General features: G+C 53.5%; 1 protein-coding gene across 3 annotated transcripts in view; it reads right to left on the minus strand.

The window, feature by feature from the left end:
* The window catches only part of TTC38 (tetratricopeptide repeat domain 38), a 27,772-nt gene extending 13,157 nt beyond the window's left edge, over positions 1–14,615 (minus strand). For all 3 annotated transcript variants that reach the window (XR_001825484.2, XM_017529455.2, XM_017529454.2), the window contains exons 1-7: positions 14,463–14,615; positions 13,890–13,967; positions 11,406–11,487; positions 9,782–9,953; positions 8,074–8,247; positions 3,981–4,056; positions 626–745 (exon numbers count right to left, since the gene is read on the minus strand). Coding sequence is in view for 2 of the 3 variants with exons in the window: in XM_017529455.2 (XP_017384944.1) it covers positions 626–745; positions 3,981–4,056; positions 8,074–8,247; positions 9,782–9,953; positions 11,406–11,487; positions 13,890–13,967; positions 14,463–14,495 (735 nt within the window). In the remaining variant the exon portion in view is untranslated. The remainder of the gene's footprint in view (positions 1–625; positions 746–3,980; positions 4,057–8,073; positions 8,248–9,781; positions 9,954–11,405; positions 11,488–13,889; positions 13,968–14,462) is intronic.
* Positions 14,616–17,541: the final 2,926 nt, after the last annotated feature.

The raw sequence follows: 17,541 nt of genomic DNA on the forward strand, positions 1-17,541 counted from the left end.
CGGGCCCCGGACCACACTCCAGCACGTGCTGGCAAAGCCCCAAGAGCCAGGGGAGCAGGTGGTATGCTGGTGGCTACCTTAGGCTGCCCTCAGTATGAAGGAAGCGGTGTTACAGTAGGACCTGTGCTGTGCTCGGAGCTGGCCCCTGCTAGGATATTCCAAGCTCAGGAAACTGGACTCATGACCCTCGGCAAGTGACAGCGCCCAGCACTCAGGAACCTCAAACAAACCTCACTGTCCCTGAGGAGAGAACCTGACAGCTCCCCCCTTGACAGGGCCAAATCTGGAGGCCCGAGGGTCCCCCCCAGCACAGCTCAGACTGCACAGCCCCTGCTTGGGAGTCAAGTGCACACCCTCCCCTGATACAAAGCAGGGTGACCCCAAATACAAAGCAGCCTCGGTGGGGTCCCTAGGGCAAGGTATAGGCCTGGGGTGTGGACTAGAATCTTGACTGCACTCTGCTCAGCAGCCAAACACTTGGGGCAGGTGCAAGAGGAGGGGGAGAAGGAACCCCAAGAATTAAGCCACGCCCTGTAACTCCTCCTGTTCCTAAAGCCTCAGCCTAACTCAAGGGAGCGCATTGAATTTCCCAGGGAGGTAACAGACCCAGCGACAAGCGTCGTACCTTCCACTGGGCCTCTGAGTGCTGCATGAATTCCAGCCCATCCTTGATCTCTGCTTTCATCTCGTGGATGTGAGCTATGGTGTGCACCGACCACGCGTCCGTCGGGTTCATAGATAAAGCCTGTGCGGGTGCAGGGAAGAGGATTCCAGATAACGTGGATCAGCAGGCTGCCGGGCCAGGCAGCCACAGGTCTCTAAGGGGCAAGAGGGGCCTGGGCTGAACAGGGTGGAGCAAGTGTGGGGACAGGGCTCTGACTCAAGACACTGACCATCAGCACCACTTCCCGCCTGCTTAGGCACACCAGCTCACGGGTCTCACTGCCTGGTTCACAGATGAGGAAGCTGAGACTAAGCGACTTGCCTGGGGTCACCCAACTGGACAGCGACAGGGTCTTTCCAAAGCCACGGTTCATCCCTAAGCCCGCAGCCTTCTGCGTACAGCTGAGGCACCTGCAAACATGCCCGCCCTCTCTGGGCCTCAGTTACTGCCAGAAAGGCCATGGATGCCGCCTTCCTCTTAGAGAAGCGGTACTGTCCCTGCGAATGCGGTGTGAACTATCAAGTGCTCCAGCAGCCGTGGCTGCCTCCTCCCACTACCACACGTGAGGACATGTGGCTTTCTGGGTGCAGAAACAGCTGGCTCTGAGGTTATCGCAGTTCGTGACAAAAGCCACTCCCACGACCTGTGAGCTTGACAGTAACCAGCGAGGCACGCAGGACTCATGGAATGATCCTCCCCTCCTAGCTGTTCTTTCTTCTATTTATGTGTCTATCTCATGTTTGCTAAGCATCTACTAAGCCCCAGGTGGAGCTTAGAAAATGGGGGAGTAGGCTCACGCCTGTAATCCCAGTACTTCAGGAGGCCGAGGCGGGTGGATTACCTGAGGTCAGGAGTTCAAGACCAGCCTGGCCAAAATGGTGAAACCCCATCTGAAAATAAAAAAAAAAAAAAAATAATAATTTTTGTATTTTGTAAAAATACAAAAATTAGCCAGGCGTGGTGGCAGGTGCCTATAATCCCAGCTACCTGGAAGGCTGAGGCAGGAGAATCACTTGAACTTGGGAGGTGGAGGTTGCAGTGAGCCAAGATCATGCCATTGCATTCCAGCCTGGGTGACAAGAGCAAAACTTTGTCTCAAAAAAAAAAAAAAGAAAAAGAAAAAAAAGAAAATGGAGCAGTAAACTGAGGCTCACAGAGGTCCCATTGCCTGGCCTGTGCCCAGGTCCCCCATGCCAAATCATGAGTTCCCGCCAGCCCACTGCCTCAGTCTCCCCACGCCTCTCACAGGTGTCCAGAAGCCTCAAGCTCCCCTGCCCTGGCCCAGCACCTGCTGCGAGGCTTTTGGCAGGAGGTGGGCCCCAGCAAGCCCTGCTGCTCTGCCCGACACTCAGCTTTCCTGGGCCCGGCCCACTCCATGTGGGAACACAGACGGGAAGAAAGCATGTCTGCAGGGGACCGTGGGCACCCCGGGGCAGGGCCCTGAGTACAGGACACTTGGGCACAGTCTAAGCAGGCTGGGGGTGGGGCTCTGAGATGGGACCCTGCTAAGCGTGCTGCTTTCATGAATGGCGGAAGTGAAGGGTGGTGGCTGTCACCAGCTCTGATGGGCTGACCAGCTTCCTCCCTCTCCTGGACCCCTCCCACGGTTCCCTGGGAAAGAGTCCAAACTGCATTCCCAGGCTGAAGGCCCAGCACAATCCAGTCCTCGCCTGCCCCTCTACAGCCCTGGCTCCTGGCCTGCGGCTTCCTCCCTAAGCCTCCACCCATCGAGCCGCTTGGAGCTCCAGGACCCCAAGCTCCATGGCTGTGCCTGTGCCCACCGCCTGCCTGCTCCTGCCCCGGCTCCTCCTACCCTCACCAGCCTGAGGCTACAGACACATGGCTCATGTGTTCCCACCCCTGGCCCCGTCGTAGCCGCTTTTCCTGCCCAGTACTTGTCTGTGGGGTGCTGGGGGTGGAGTCGAAGAGTTGGCACCTGCCAGACAAAGGACGGGGGGCGAGAGCGGGGCCATGGAGCAGGGCGGGGACCCCAACCACCACTTCTTGCTCCTTGCAAGGCTTGAGCTTGCATGTATTGTTGGCTGCCCTCAGTGGGGGGGCCTGCCACATCTGGTTTGCCACAGCTGCACTTGTCCAGAGCTTCTCCAACTGTCCCTTGAGCTCCAAGGTGCCCAGATGGACGCCACCCACGGGAGGGCCCAGCTGCCATGTTCTCCAAGGAACGTTCCTGCAGCTGATCCCTGAATGGTGGCATCCGGTCATCCAGGCCATGGAGCCACGACGGCCAGAAAGCGACTCAGGTCCCCACAAGCCTCGACCAGAGTTAAAGCAAAGAATGCATCACCCGAGCCTCAAGTCTTGGATTGTGTACTCAGAGCAGTCTTCAGAGAGCCCAGCGACCCATGGGCCCCAAAGAGTGCTATCTCCTGGGTATGGTACTGCAAGCTGACTAGGGCAACTACTGGGGGAAGAAGCCCAGCCAGGACGTTGGGAGGCCGGCGCCTGGGCCAGGCAGCTGAAAGGACAGCTGTCATCGGGTGACCTGGGTGGAATTCAGCTCTGCCATCTCTGAGGCATCTGGCCTTGGGCGGGCTCTAGCCTTAGCCTTTCTCTGAGCCTCGGGCCCCTCATCTGGGCAACAAAGAGTTTAACATTATGTGGGCAGAGCTGTGTGGATGCAGAGCCCAGCACAGGAGCAGCTGGCACTCCCCTGTGCATGGCAGCCCCTCCATGGGCCTCAGTTTCCACTTCTGCAAGAGGAGTAGAGGAGGGGGACCCCCAGAGCATGAGACCACCTGCACCCCATGCCTGCCAGCCAGCTGCAGGCTGCCACCTGGCCCTGGGCCCAGGTTTGCACGGATGCCCAGCAATCACCATGATTGGCAATCACCACTCAGCTCCCTGAACCTCTAGTGCCGTGAGTGATGCTTAGAAATGGCGAAGTTCAGGAAGGAAGGGCCAGCGTGGATTCATGCCTCTCCTCCCACAGTCCTACACCTGCAGGGCAGAAGGGGCTCAGAGCCAGGCAGAGCTGCTGTGAGCCCGGAGCTGCCACTCTGTGCAACCCCAAGTAAGTGGGCTGACCATGGGCTCCCCGCACCCCATCAGTCTCATCTGTAGAAGTGGAACCAGTGTCAGACAAGGAACGTGGCTCTGGGGACCCCGGGGGCCACAGGTGAATGACAGCCCCTGGCAGGCGGCAGCGGCTCACACTAACACAAGCTCCCCAGTCTCTCTGAGGAAGTGAGGCCAGAGTGGGGCTCACGGGGTCACACATGAATGGTGCCCCTCACATGCCCTGGTCCACCTGACAGCTGCTCCCGAGGATCAGGCACCGTGGGAAGGGCCCACTTACCTCTCTGGCGAGTTTTTTTGCCTGATCGTAGAAGTTGGTTTCCATCAAGCCAAAAGAGTAGATGCCTTTCACATAGCTAAAAACAGAAAAAAAGATCTCAGAGTAAAAAATGGATGGGTAGCAGGCTGAATTGTGTCCCTCCAAAGGTACACTGAGGTCCTAATGCCCAGTACTGGGAATGTGACCTTTTATGGAAATACAGTCCTTGGAGAGGTAGTCAAGTTTACAGGAGGTCACACGGGATTAGGGTGGGCTCTAATGCAATGACTGGTGTCCATATAAGACGGCCGTGTGAAGACACAGATGCAGAGGGAGGGCGGCAGGCAAAGACCAAGGCAGAGTGGCGCAGCTTCGAACCAAGGGACTTCAGGGAGCTCCGGGCACCACCAGGCATTGGAAGAGGCAGGAAGGACCCGCCCCTGAGGCTTGGAGGGCGCTGGCCCTGCTGACACCTTGGATGGGATTCCTGGCCCTCAAAGCTGTGAGTACCTGTCTGCTGCTCTGAGCCACCCAGTTTGCAGCTCTTCACTACAGCAGCCGCAGGAGACTGACACTCCCCAACCCCATGCCAAGCTCTGTGCTTTTCAGCAATTCCATGCTTCTGACTGGTGAGGGGCAAGGTGAATGTTACATCCGCACAATCATCCCCAAACCCAGCACAGAAAGCGGGCCCGCTCCTCAGTGAGCATCCCTCCCACCTCCTAAGAACCAACACGGGTCTCCACTGAGAATAACAAGGCTCCTCTCCCTCCTGTCTGCCTGGTGACGTCCACCCAGAGGCATGACCCAGGGGCACCTCCCTGGGAAGCCTCCGTAACCTGTGGGCTGCCCGGACTACACTGTACTCAGTGGACAGCTGGGTCCTCCTCAGACCCGGAGCTCCCACAGGATGGGCCCTGTCTTGCCCAACTCAACCTCAGCCCGGGCCCAGCCCAGGATGGGCTGGAAGACACTGCTGAATAATTACACACTTCTGATCACTCTTGCGGGTTGGTTGGTTTGTTTGTTTTTTTGAGATGGAGTCTCACTCTGTCGCCCAGGCTGAAGTGCAGTGGTGCGATTCAGCTCACTGCAACCTCTACCTCCAGAGGTAGAGGGTTCAGGCAATCCTGCCTCAGCCTCCCGAGTAATTGGGACTACAGGTGCTCACCACCACATTCGGCTAATTTTGGTATTTTTAGTAGAGTCGAGGTTTCACCACGTTGGCCACACTGGCCTCAAACTCCTGACCTCAGGTGATCTACCTGCCTCTGCCTCCCAAAGTGCCGGGATTACAGGCGTGAGACACCACCCTCAGCCCACACTTCCAATCTCATCTGCAACTGGGCACCGAGTACCTAGGGCGCTCACACATGAAAGGTGTTCTTTCCTGTGGTTTCTTGGGTTAAGTGAAAACAAAATAGGGCAATGGGGCTTCTGTTTGAGACTAAGATTTGGGCTTCTCTACTGTGCAAGGAGACTGATTCTAGCTTTTGTTATTCATTGAAGCAATGTCTTTTTTTTTTTTTTTTTGAGACGGAATCTCACTCTGTCGCTTAGGCTGGAGGGCAGTGGTGCTCACTGCAACCTCTGCCTCCCAGACTCAAGCGATTCTCCTGCCTCAGCCTCCCAAGTACCTGGGACTACAGGTGCCACCAGGCCCGGCTAATTTTCGTACTTTTAGTAGATACAGGGTTTCACCACATTTGTCAGGCTGTTCTTGAACTCCTGACCTCATGATCCACCCGCCTCGACCTCCCGGAGTGCTGGGATTACAGGCATGAATCACCATGCCTGGCCCTGAAGCAATGAGTACTGGCTTCCAGACTTATCTTTTAAAAAATATATATGTATTGAGTGTTTACCGGGGTCATTTAGTTCTCAACACTTCAGCTATTGACTGCATGCTCACTGTGTGTCGGGTACTATTAGGTTCTTGTGTTGGTTAATTTTTTACGTATTGATTCGGCCGGACCGCGGTGCCCAGTTATTCTGTCAAACACCAGTCTAGATGTTGCTAGAAAAAAAAAAAGTATTTTTATTTGTTGGAGTTTCGCTTTTGTTGGCCAGACTGCAGTGCAATGTACAGTCTTGGCTCACTGCAACCTTCACCTGCTGGGTTCAGCCATCCAAGTCGCTGGGATTACAGATGCCCACCACCACACCTGGCTAATTTTTGTATTTTTAGTAGAGATGGGGTTTCACTATGTTGGCCAGGCTGGTCTCAAACTCCTGACCTCAGGTGATCCACCTACCTTGGCCTCCCAAAGTGCTGGGATTACAGGCGTGAGCCACCACACCCGGCCTTTTTAAAAATTGTTTTAGAGAGTCTTGCTGTGCTGCCCAGGCTGGAGTGCAGTGGCATGATTGCAGCTCACTGCAGCCTCAAACTTCTGGGCTTAAGGGATCCTCCCACCACAGCCTCCTAAGTAGCTGTGCCTGGATAAATTTTATTTTTTTCTTTTATTTATTATTATTATTTTTGAGACAGAGTTCTGCTCTGTCACCCAGGCTGGAGTACAGAGTGAGATCTTGGCTCATTACAACCTCTGCCTTCCAGGTTCAAGGGATTCTCCTGCCTCAGCCTCTCAAGTAGCTGGGCGTACAGGCATGTGCTACCACACCTGGCTAATTTTTTTGTGTTTTTACTAGAGACTGGGTTTCTCCATGTTGGTCAGGCTGGTCTTGAGCTCCTCAGGTGATCCGCCCGTTTCAGCCTCCCAAAGTGTTGGGATTAGAGGCGTGAACCACTGCACCCAGCTATTTTTTTCTTTTTGTAGAATCAGGGTCTTGCCATGTTGACCAGGCTGATCTTGAACTCCTGGGCTCAAGCAATCCTACCGCCTCAGCTTCCCAAAGAGCTGAGATTACAGGCATGAGCCACTGTGCCCAGTCCTGTGAAGGTGTTTCTAGATGTGATTTCAGTGAAGCAGATTTCCCTCCATGTGGGTGGGCTTCGTCGATCAGTTAAAGGCCTTAAGAGAAAGACTGAGGTCTGTAGAAGAAATTCTGCTGCCCTACCCTACAGATTTTCAACTTGCCAGCCCTTACATTCACATGAGCCAATTCCTTAAAATAAATCTCCATCTCTCTCTCTGTCTCCGAGCTCTCTGTGCTTCTCTGGAGAGCGCTGACTAAATACAGCTTAGTAACCTGTTTGAACCTCACATCTATCCTGTAATTAAGCTGCAGTGAGGTCAGTCCTGTGTGATGGTCACTGGGGGTGTTCACTTGCATTCCAGGCCTCCTCTCTTCCCAGGCACATCCTAGAACTGTACTTCCTGGTCTCCTTGTAGGTGGGCGAGGTCATGTGATCAGTTCTGGCCAATGACTTGGGAATGGCAGGGTATTCCTTTCATTTTAAACTTTTTATTGCCATTGTAATCCCCCATGAAAGCTCACTTTTCCCTCTTAGAGACAGGTGTGTCCAGAGGGCAGATGCTTCACCAGCTGGGATCCCGGATGGAAACAAGGATATGGTGGCAGAGCCCTGAGTCCTCCTAAGGTAGTCATGTAGCATGAGTGAAAAATAAACCTTTAATAAGCTTTGGGGAAAGGCTGGGCACGGTGTAATCCCAGCACTTTGGGAGGCAGAGGCAGACGAATCATGAGGTCAGGAGTTTGAAACTAGCCCGGCCAATATGGTGAAACCTCATCTCTACTGAAAATACAAAAATTAGCCAGGCATTGTGGCATGCACCTGTAGCCCCAACTACTTGGGAGGCTGAGGCAAAAGAATCACTTAAACCTGGGAGGTGGAGGTTGCAGTGAGCTAAAATCAAGCCACTACACTCTAGGTGACAGTGCAAGACTCTGTCTCAAAAAAAAAAAAAAAAATTAATAAACAAATAAGCTTTAGGGAAGAAGATCCAGGAGATGTTTCTTACTGCAGCAAAAACAATCCCATGCTGACTGATACATAATGGCGCTACCTCATTCACAGGCGGGATGAAAATCAAATGAAGAAAATGAAACTTTTGAACTTTAAGGAAGTAGGAGAACAGCAGCAGTGGTCCCATTACTTTTAGGACACGGCCAAGAGACTCATCATATTTTTAGGGCAGAAGAGAGAGATTAAGAAACACAAATGAGGTGATTTCCTGCTGGCACCTACCTGCTTAGGGGGATGTCAGGTGTCCAGAAGGGGTAAATTCGAGCAACAGAATCTCGCATCTGTTCCTGATAGCCCAGGTAAAAATAAGCATCATGGGAAAATTTCAGGGCCAACATGTCGGTCGGGTGGTCCTGGAGAATCTGTTCCCATAGCTCACAGGCTTTCGGGAAGTTCCTGGAAACCGAGAAAGATTTCTCACCAACACTGAACACGGTCCACTCACCTGGGGAATGGAAGAGGCATCGCTTCTCACCAGTGTCATGGTCTGCATGGAAGTAGTTTGTTTTGTTTTGTTTTTGAGACGGAGTCTGATCCTGTCACCTAGGCTGGAGTGCGATGGCATGATCTCCGCTCACGGTAACGTCTGCCTCCCAGGTTCAAATGATTCTCCTGCCTCAGCCTCCCAAGTAGCTGGGATTACAGGCATGTACCAGCACATCCAACTAATTTTTGTACTTTTAGTAGAGACAGGGTTTCACCATATTGGCCAGGCTGGTCTCAAACTCCCGACCGCATAATCTGCCCGCCGCAGCCTCCCAAAATGCTGGGATTACAGGTGTGAGCCACTGCACCAGCGGGAGTATTTTTTTTTTTAATTAGTTTCTATGTTAGTTTTTTTTTTGAGACGGAGTTTCACTCGTTACCCAGGCTGGAGTGCAATGGCGCGATCTCAGCTCACCGCAACCTCCGCCTCCTGGGTTTAAGCGACCCTCCTGCCTCAGCCTCCCGAGTAGCTAGGACTACAGGTGCACGCCACCATGCCCAGCTAATGTTTTGTATTTTTAGTAGAGACGGGGTTTCACTATGTTGACCAGGATGGTCTCGATCTCTTGACCTTGTGATCTACCTGCCTTGGCCTCCCAAAGTGTTGGGATTAGAGGCGTGAGCCACTGCGCCCGGCCTATGTTAGTTTTTTTTAATTGAACTAACTGTTTTCAGTGGGAAATTTTACTCTTTAGTTCAATTAAAAAAAAAAAAAACTGGTTTAACAAATTGCCAAAGATCATCCCACTGGAGGCTGTGAGACAGCTGCAGGAAGTCCCCGAGGCGGAACCCACACCTGGGCGGACTCGCCGGGAAGGCCAGGCAGCACTTCCCGTCTCAGGGTTGGGAATCCCTGAGCACCTGAGCAATCGGCTAAGGTCACCTAACTCTGCAGCGTATCTTGCCTGCCTAAGCAGACACAGGGGCTGTCTTGGAGAATGAGGGAACCAGCGTGGGGAACAGCGGGGGGGGGGGGGGGGGGGGGGGGGGGGGGGGGGGGGGGGGGGGGGGGGGGGGGGCAATGCGATGATGTGAAAGCCAGTGTGAGAGCAAGGAGCATACGGGTGCATATTTGATTTAATCTGATTGACTTCTTATTTCCCACTAGAAGAAGCATATTTTCTTCTCTCTTCCCTAACCTAGTTAGTTCTGTAGTGTGACCCTATTATTTTTGTAATGAAAATAATATACAATTTACTTAATGAAACAAAATAAGTTACTTTGAACACTAAGTTGAGATTCTTCACTGACTGCTTCCTCATTCAGCACTCCACCAGGGTTAGCAAAACAGACAGGAAGTGATTTTCCGCCAGAGCATCTCACGAGCCAGGGGGAGAATCATTCTCCCACCGGCCCTCCTCCTGAGGGCATTGGGAAAGGGATACCCTGCCACTCCCCAGCATAGCCTCAGGGTGCCAGCTCCTGGCCCAGGGAGGCCCCTCACCCCTTGGCAAATGTCTCTACTGCAGACACGTGCAGCTGCTCCCGCCTTGTCAGCGGCTGGGCTCTTGAAGTCTCCACCATGGTCTTCACAGCCAGGTCCAGCTCTCTGTCCAGCTTCACGGAGCTTCCAGTGCCAATCAGCACCAGGCCATTCGAGATGGCGTGGCCCATCGCTGGTGGGAGGTAAGAGAATGGCTGGTGATTCAGATGGTCCAGCCCAGCCGAGCCCAGCCCAGGATCCACATGTTACACAGACACCCCATGCAGCAGTAGGCTGCGCACTGTGGCCCTGCCAACTGCCTGGAACTCAGCCTCGGCGCTTGTCAGGCAGAAGGGTGTGCAGTAAGCCTAAAAGCAGTCTTGAACATTTTTCTAATGACGGCATTCTGCTGAGTGCCAGTGTCTAAAGCAGCTTCCCCTCGCTGCATGAGCCACTCAGCGCGAGGCTGCCTGAGGCTCATCAGGTGACACTGTCAGCACAGCCAGCACACAGTTCCCGGGAGGCATCAGCGGATGAGGTGCATGAGGGGATGGACAAGGAGGCCCCGGAGCACAGAAGTCCTGATCCTGTCTGCACTGCTCACACGGGCTGAAAGTTGGGGTGGGGGGATGTGCCTTGTGGGCTTCGCAGCAGCCTTGCTGGCAGGACTGCAGGCCCCCAGGCCCCACTCTGGAGAGCCAGGGTGTCCACTGGCATTTGGAACTTGGTCACTGGCTCAGGCTTAGGACCCAGGACCCAACCATAGTTCTAGGACCACCCATTCGGCCCCTGGAAAATAGCTGTGATTCCAATAGTCAGCCCCAGCCCAGCCGAGCTGGTGGTTCAAGTGGTCAAAGCCCCTGATAAGGGCTGGAGGTCTGCTCAGAGAGTCCGAGCCCGCCCCTGGCTCCCGGCTCCCCACGACTGGGTTTGGAAATAACGGGGTAGCCAATTATTTCCTTGTTTGTCCTCTCCAGGGCAGTACAAGCCCCCTGCCTTAAGTCTGACCAGGATGCAGCAGGGTGAGACTGGGGTCCCTGCTGTCCTGCCAAGAGCCCTGTCTCCTCATCAGCCCTCTCCCTGGCCCGGAACCTTGCCACACCCTGGGACCACACACCTGCAATGCACTGTGCTGGCATCCCCACGCCCACTGTACACACATGCCGGCCTCTGTCAGCCATCGGTCCCCACCTCACCCCGGCCACTCTGGATGAGGTCTCACTGGTCCCTTGAGGGAGGCTGCAGCAGCCATCTCTCATGTTCCAGGGCTCTGGGCCTTGGATTCAGGAAGCCTTATCTAATCTCAGCTGTCAACCACCAGCTGGGTGGCTTCAGGTCCAGTCTTACTCTTGCCAACCCTGTTTCCTCATCTGAGAATGCGGTCAGCATCTTCATTCCAGAACTGATGGCAATTAGAGAAAAGACTTGAAAACACCTTCTATTAGAACCTGGCATCTTTATGGGAGTGGCTGTTTTTCCAAATACAATGGCAGCTGTCATCTTCCCTCCCACTGTGCAAATGTCACCCCAGTTGCCACCACCCAACCTGCCTTCCCCATCCCAACTGTGTCCCTGTGGTCAGGAAGAGAGAGAGGGGCTGGATCTATGAAGCGGGGCACCTGCACCCAGGGAGGCCGTCACTCACCGAAGGTGGGATCTGCTGCTTTGAGCTTTGACAGGCAGCCCTCAATGCCACCGAGACTCTTGTCATTGGTCCATTTTACATACTGAAATGGGAAAAGCAAAACAAGTCCTCACAGAGCCCTTGGATCATACTAACAAAGGTGTGACTCCAAATCCAGGTTTACACTTCAGGAGGCTGAGGCAGGCAGGTCATCTGAGGTCAGGAGTTCAAGACCAGCCTGACCAACATGGTGAAATCCCATCTCTACTAAACATACAAAAATGAGTGGGGCGTGGTGGTGCATGCCTGTATTCCCAGCTATTTGGTAGGCAGAGGCATGAGAATCACTTGAACTCAGGGGCTGAGGTTGCAGTGAGCCAAGATCACGCCATTGCACTCCAGCCTGGATGACAGAGACTCCCTCTCAAAAAACAAAAAATAAAAATAAATCCAGATTTGTTTTTATTTGTAGAACATTGTTTCTGGACTTTAACCCAAAGAAGGCATAACTTGGCTGATAACTTTCTTCATATGAGGAAATGAAATACACATCGCCCAAGGCACACTTTCTAGGGCTAGGGATGCTGCATTTCCAAAAAAGAACATCAAAAGGCAGGTTCTGACTGAGCGCGATGGCTCATGCCTGTAATCCCCGCACTTTGGGAGGCTGAGGTGGGTAAATGACTTGAAGGCAGTAGTTTGAGACCTGCCTGGCCAACATGGTGAAACGCTGTCTACAAACAATACAAAAATTGGCCAGGTGTGGTGGTGTGTGTCTGTAGGCCTAGCTACTCGGGCAGCCGAGGCAGGAGAATCGCCTGCACCCAGGAGGCAAAGGTTGCAGTGAGCCGAGATCGCGCCAATGCACTCCAGCCTACGAGACAGAGAAAAGGAGAAAAAAAAAAGGCAGGTTCCGCCTGACAGGTGACCTGCTATACATCGGCTTCTTCCACCATAAGAGGAGCCTTAAAGTTGGTCAGAATAGGAACACTTCTGCTTCCTATTCATTCATTTAAAAATAGTCACAGTAAACATTCATTTTAGAGCGTTAGAAAGACACAAAAGCTGAAAGATAAAACTTACCCAAATCTCATTTTATATCATCTTTTTTTTTTTTAAATTGAGACAGTCTCACTCTGTCTCCCAGGCTGGAGTGCAATGGCATGATCTAGGCTCACTGCAACGTCTGCCTCGAGGGTTCAAGCAATTCTCCTGCCTCAGTCTCCTGAGTAGCTGGGATTACAGGTGGGCGCCACCAGGCCCGGCTAATTTTTTTATATTTAGTAGAGACGGGGTTATGCCAGGTTGACTAGGCTGGTCTTGAACTCCTGACCTCAGGTGATCCACCTGCCTCAGCGTCCCAAAGTGCTGGGATTACAGGCATGAGCTACCGTGCCCAGCGCCTCATCATTTTTAACAATTTAGTGTATTTATTCCTAGTCCTTTATTCAAATGCCTCTTTTTAAAAGTCCTAGACCTGTAATCGCAGCACTTCAGGAGGCTGAGGCAGGCGGATCACGAGGTCAAGAGATCGAGACCATCCTGGCCAACATGATGAAACCCTGTCTCTACTAAAAATACAAAAATTAGCTGGGCGTGGTGGCATACGCCTGTAGTCCCAGCTACTCAGGAGGCTGAGGCGGGAGCATTGCTTGAACCCGGGCAGCAGAGGTTGCAGTGAGCCAAAATGTGTAAACTAACGCTTACCTTGACTTACTTGTTACGTAAGTGAACCACTTACGTAACAATCGGAATGTCCAAAGTCCCCTGGCCCTCGGAATGTCCGAAGCCCCTCACCCTCACCCCTGCCCAGGAGGTGGTTTACAGGCATAAAAGGTCTTGACACCCTCCTTTCGGGGCCACGGGTTGGAGAGACGTGAGTTCTCCGTGGCCGACAGCAATAAAGACCCTGCAATTTGGCATACTTTTGTCTTGGTGTTGATTTTCTATGCTTGCTCTGGTACAACAAAGTGAATAGGTTCAACTCTCCGGGCCTCAGTTTCCCCACCTGCCAAACAAACTAGTTGGATGTTACTTCTGGGTCCTCTCCTGGTTCTAAAACCATGGGCCCCTTCACTGACGGAGAAATGACTGGTCATGCGGCGGAAGGTCTTGGCACACCTCCGTACGAGCAGTATACTCACAGATTCATCCCAGGATAGGATCCACGTCCTGGTGGCAGAGCCCTGCCGCAGACCCTCAGCAGGCCACAGCGGGAGGCAGGGGAGGCCAGCACCCTCACAAAACGCCCCCCACGGCGCCCACTGCTGTTCTCCCCCCACTCAGTCCCGGGGAAGAGGGCGAGTGCAGAGGCCCTCTCAGGACGCTGTGGGCGGCAGAGATCAGAGATACGTCCCCACGCTCCCACGCCCTCAGGTACAGGGTGCATACAGGTACTGCCGTCTATTTCTAAGGTCACGGTGCAATTTAAAAAGTATTCCCCATTTTAAAAACCTTCCCCTGGACCTCCACAGAAAGGGCCGCGGCCTCTCTCGGCAGGCATACCTGGGTCAGCGTGGCATCGAACAGCTTGCAGGCTTCGTTGCTTGTGGTGGAGAGCGGGAGCCTCGCGTCCTTCCAGGCCTGCAGACGGCAAGAAGGGAAGAGCAAGGCCTTCTTACCAGGAGCCCTTCAAAATTCCACACACAAGTCGCCTAGCCCCTCTGATCTCCATCTTCCTCATCAGCAAAATGGGCTCAGGCTTCCCGTGCTGGGCGGATTGCAAGGAGCCCCTCACCTTCGCGGGCTTCCCTGCGTCCCACGCCATGCCCAGTGAGCTACGCTGTTTAGGAGCTCTTGGGGTCTCCTGAGTACCCTGACGGGCGCCCCTTATTTCCTTTGGTGGGGACCCCACAATAAGGTCCTCGGGTCGCTTCCAGGCGTTGCTGCGGACGCGCCCGTGCGCCCAGGGATCACCTCGCGCCCCGCGCCCCGCGCCCCGTGCCCCGTGCCCCGTGCCCAGGCCATGTCTCCTGCCATTCTCCCTCGCCGCTGCCGGGATTTCTCCCCGCCCAGGACCGGGCCACGCCCTGGTCCCGGGGTCCGAGCGGGACCTGGCCGGGAGCAGCCTCGGTGTACCTGGCAGTCACGCAGAGGCGCGAGCGCAGCCATGGTGCCCGGCTGGGAGCCTGCGGGTAGCTCCGGACGCCTGGGCCTTCCGGGGTGGGGGCCGGGCGGCCGCGCTCTCCCGCTCCCTCACTGGTGGGTTTCGGACACACCCGCCCCGGCCCAGGACCCGGGCCCGCCCCGGAAGCCCAGCCGGCCTACTCCGCGCCGCGGCGGCTGCGCCGGCTCCCCTGCCGCGGGGCTGCCGGAATCCAGGCTGGAGGGACGCGTTAGGGCCCCCTGTGCACGCGCTTGCCCCCATCGGACCGGAGCGTTGGGCGAGAGGGAGGAGGCGCGGGCCGGGGGATGCGCGCACCGCGGTCTGACCCTCTCCCCTTGCCAGGGGCTTCTCCTTGCTGGGGACCCTGCTGGGGCGGCGGCCTCTGTCAGGGTCCCTTGGGAGCAGGCAGCCCTGGGACAGCGATCACTTTCTTTCTTTTTTTTTTTTTTTTTGAGATGGAGTTTCGCTCTTGTTACCCAGGCTGGAGTGCAATGGCGCGATCTCGGCTCACCGCAACCTCCGCCTCCTGGGTTCAGGCAATTCTCCTGCCTCAGCCTCCTGAGTAGCTGGGACTACAGACACGCGCCACCATGCCCAGCTAATTTTTTGTATTTTTAGTAGAGACGGGGTTTCACCATGTTGACCAGGATGGTCTCGATCTCTTGACCTCGTGATCCACCCGCCTCGGCCTCCCACAGTGCTGGGATTACAGGCTTGAGCCACCGCGCCCGGCCTTCACTTTCAAGTTTATCTCGTCGCGGTCTGCAGCCACCCACGCGCGCACAGCACACACACGCTGGGCGTTAGGGGCCGGCTTCACTGGGTGGTCCCGCCACCTCCCATCCTCCCTTCTCAAGAATTTGCAGCGGAAAAATCGCTCTGTCTCCTGCAGTAGTGGCTTCTCCCTCTGGACCAGCCGGGTCCGAACTCTGCCACCAACCACACACAGCCCCAAGCCAATGGACTCACCTAGTTTAATCTGCCCCCGCCCCAGGCTGCAGGAATCCAGGACGTAGACCAAGTGCAGAGCCAGATTTGGCCTTTATTTAACATGTTGATATTTTGTTCATCATGGACTTTTTGTATTCGTTTTGATTTTTGAAATATTGCATTACAATATTATTTATGTCGGAGCTGAAAAGATAAAACTCTTAGAAGAAAACAAGTAAATATTCATGACCTTGGATTTGGCAATGGATTCTTAGAGGTGACACCAAAAGGACAAGCAACAACAAAGTAAATTGGACTTCATCAAAATTAAAAACTTTTCCGCATCAAACGACACTACTCAGGAAACTGAAAAGATTAACACAATGGGAATAAATGTTTGCAAATCATATGTTGGATAAGAGTCTAGAATCCAGATATATAAAGATTTCTTGGCCGGGTGCGGTGGCTCATGCCTATAATCCCAGCACTTTGGGAGGCTGAGGCAGGCCCTTCCAGGTGTTGCTGGGGACACACCTGTGAGCCCAGGGGTCCGCAGCAGTGCCTGGAAGGGCCTCCTTCAGCCTCCCAAGAGGCCCCAAGGGGCCAAGAATAAGGGCGGTCCCTAAGTGAGGGACCACAGATGAGAGACCCCCCCAGTGAGACCCTCGAGTGACCCTCTGAAGAGGTCAATATGCCCCCCCAGAGAAGAGTCACTTTTGCAGCTGAGTGCAGCCAGATGCCAGCGACAACAAAAGCTCGCCCCACCCCCTTCCTCTACCAGCTTGGGGGCCAGAGGCAGCCTGCGGAGAGGGCAAAGGCCAGGGCTGAGGAGGGGAGCAGTTAATAAGCAATGATGTATTAACCTCGTTGTGTATTAGTCAATAGAGTTTTGACTATTACATGGGCTCGACACGTTAATTACTGAAGAAAACTTTATTTTTATTTATTTTTATTTTTTGAGACAGAGTATCGCTGTCACCCAGGCTGGAGTGCAGTGGCACAATTTCGGCTCCCTGCAACCTCCGCTTCCCAGGTTCAAGTGATTCTCCTGCCTCAGCCTCAGAGTAGCTGGGATTATAGGCACATGCCCACATGCCCGGCTAATTTTTGTATTTTTAGTAGAGATGAGTTTTCGCCATGTTGGCCTAGCTAGTCTCCAACTCCTGCTTTCAGGTGATCCACCTGCCTCAGCCTCCCAAAGTACTAGGGTTACAGGCATGAGCCACTGCATCTGGCCAAGTAACTTTATTTTAATCAAAGGTGAACCAAGAACTTTTAGCCACGGAGTGGCTGTGGCAGTGCACTAGGCTCAGGCAGTGCATCTGCCTGAGCAGGGGGTTGTTGGGGGAGATATAAATTCTTTTTCTTTTTTGAGACATAGTTTTGCTCTTGTTGCCCAGGCTGGAGTGCAATGGTGTGATCTTGACTTACTGCAACCTCTGCCTCCCAGGTTCAAGTGATTCTCCTGCCTCAGCCTCCTGAGTAGCTGGGATAACAAGCATGCACCACCACGCCCTGCTAATTTTTTGTATTTTCAGTAGAGATGGGGTTTCTCCATGTTGTCAGGCTGGTCTCAAACTCCTGACCTTAGGTGATCTGCCTGCCTCGGACTTTCAAAATGCTGGAATTACAGGTGTGAGCCACCGTGCCTGGCCAGCTGTAGTGAGCCAAGATTGCGCCACTACACTCCAGCCTGAGCGCTCCAGCCTGACCGATAAATCAAGACTCATCTCCAAAAAAAAAAAAAAAATCTGTTTACCCAACATACTGGTTACAGTCCTGAGGAAACCAGTCCCAGGGTGCTTAGCAGCAATGTTTGTAGTGGAAAAATATAGACAGCAAACTTGACAACCACCGGTAGGAGAATAGAGAAACTCTAGTATACAGCCTCAGTAAAATACTCTGTCGTCGTGAAAATGAATGAACAAAGCTACATGAATCAATGTGATCTTTATAACCTGTAGAAGAATATATGCAATATGATAGCATTATGGGAAGTCTAGTAACATGCAAAACAGTATATTGCTAATAAATTTGTCCCTATGTAATAAAACAATAAAGAAATGCAAGCGAATAAAAACGACCTGGGTTAATAGTTACCCTCGGGAGAAGGTTGGGGAT

Source organism: Cebus imitator, unplaced genomic scaffold (assembly GCF_001604975.1).
Source record: "Cebus imitator isolate Cc_AM_T3 unplaced genomic scaffold, Cebus_imitator-1.0 Scaffold59, whole genome shotgun sequence".
NCBI classification, from domain to species: Eukaryota; Metazoa; Chordata; class Mammalia; order Primates; family Cebidae; genus Cebus; species Cebus imitator.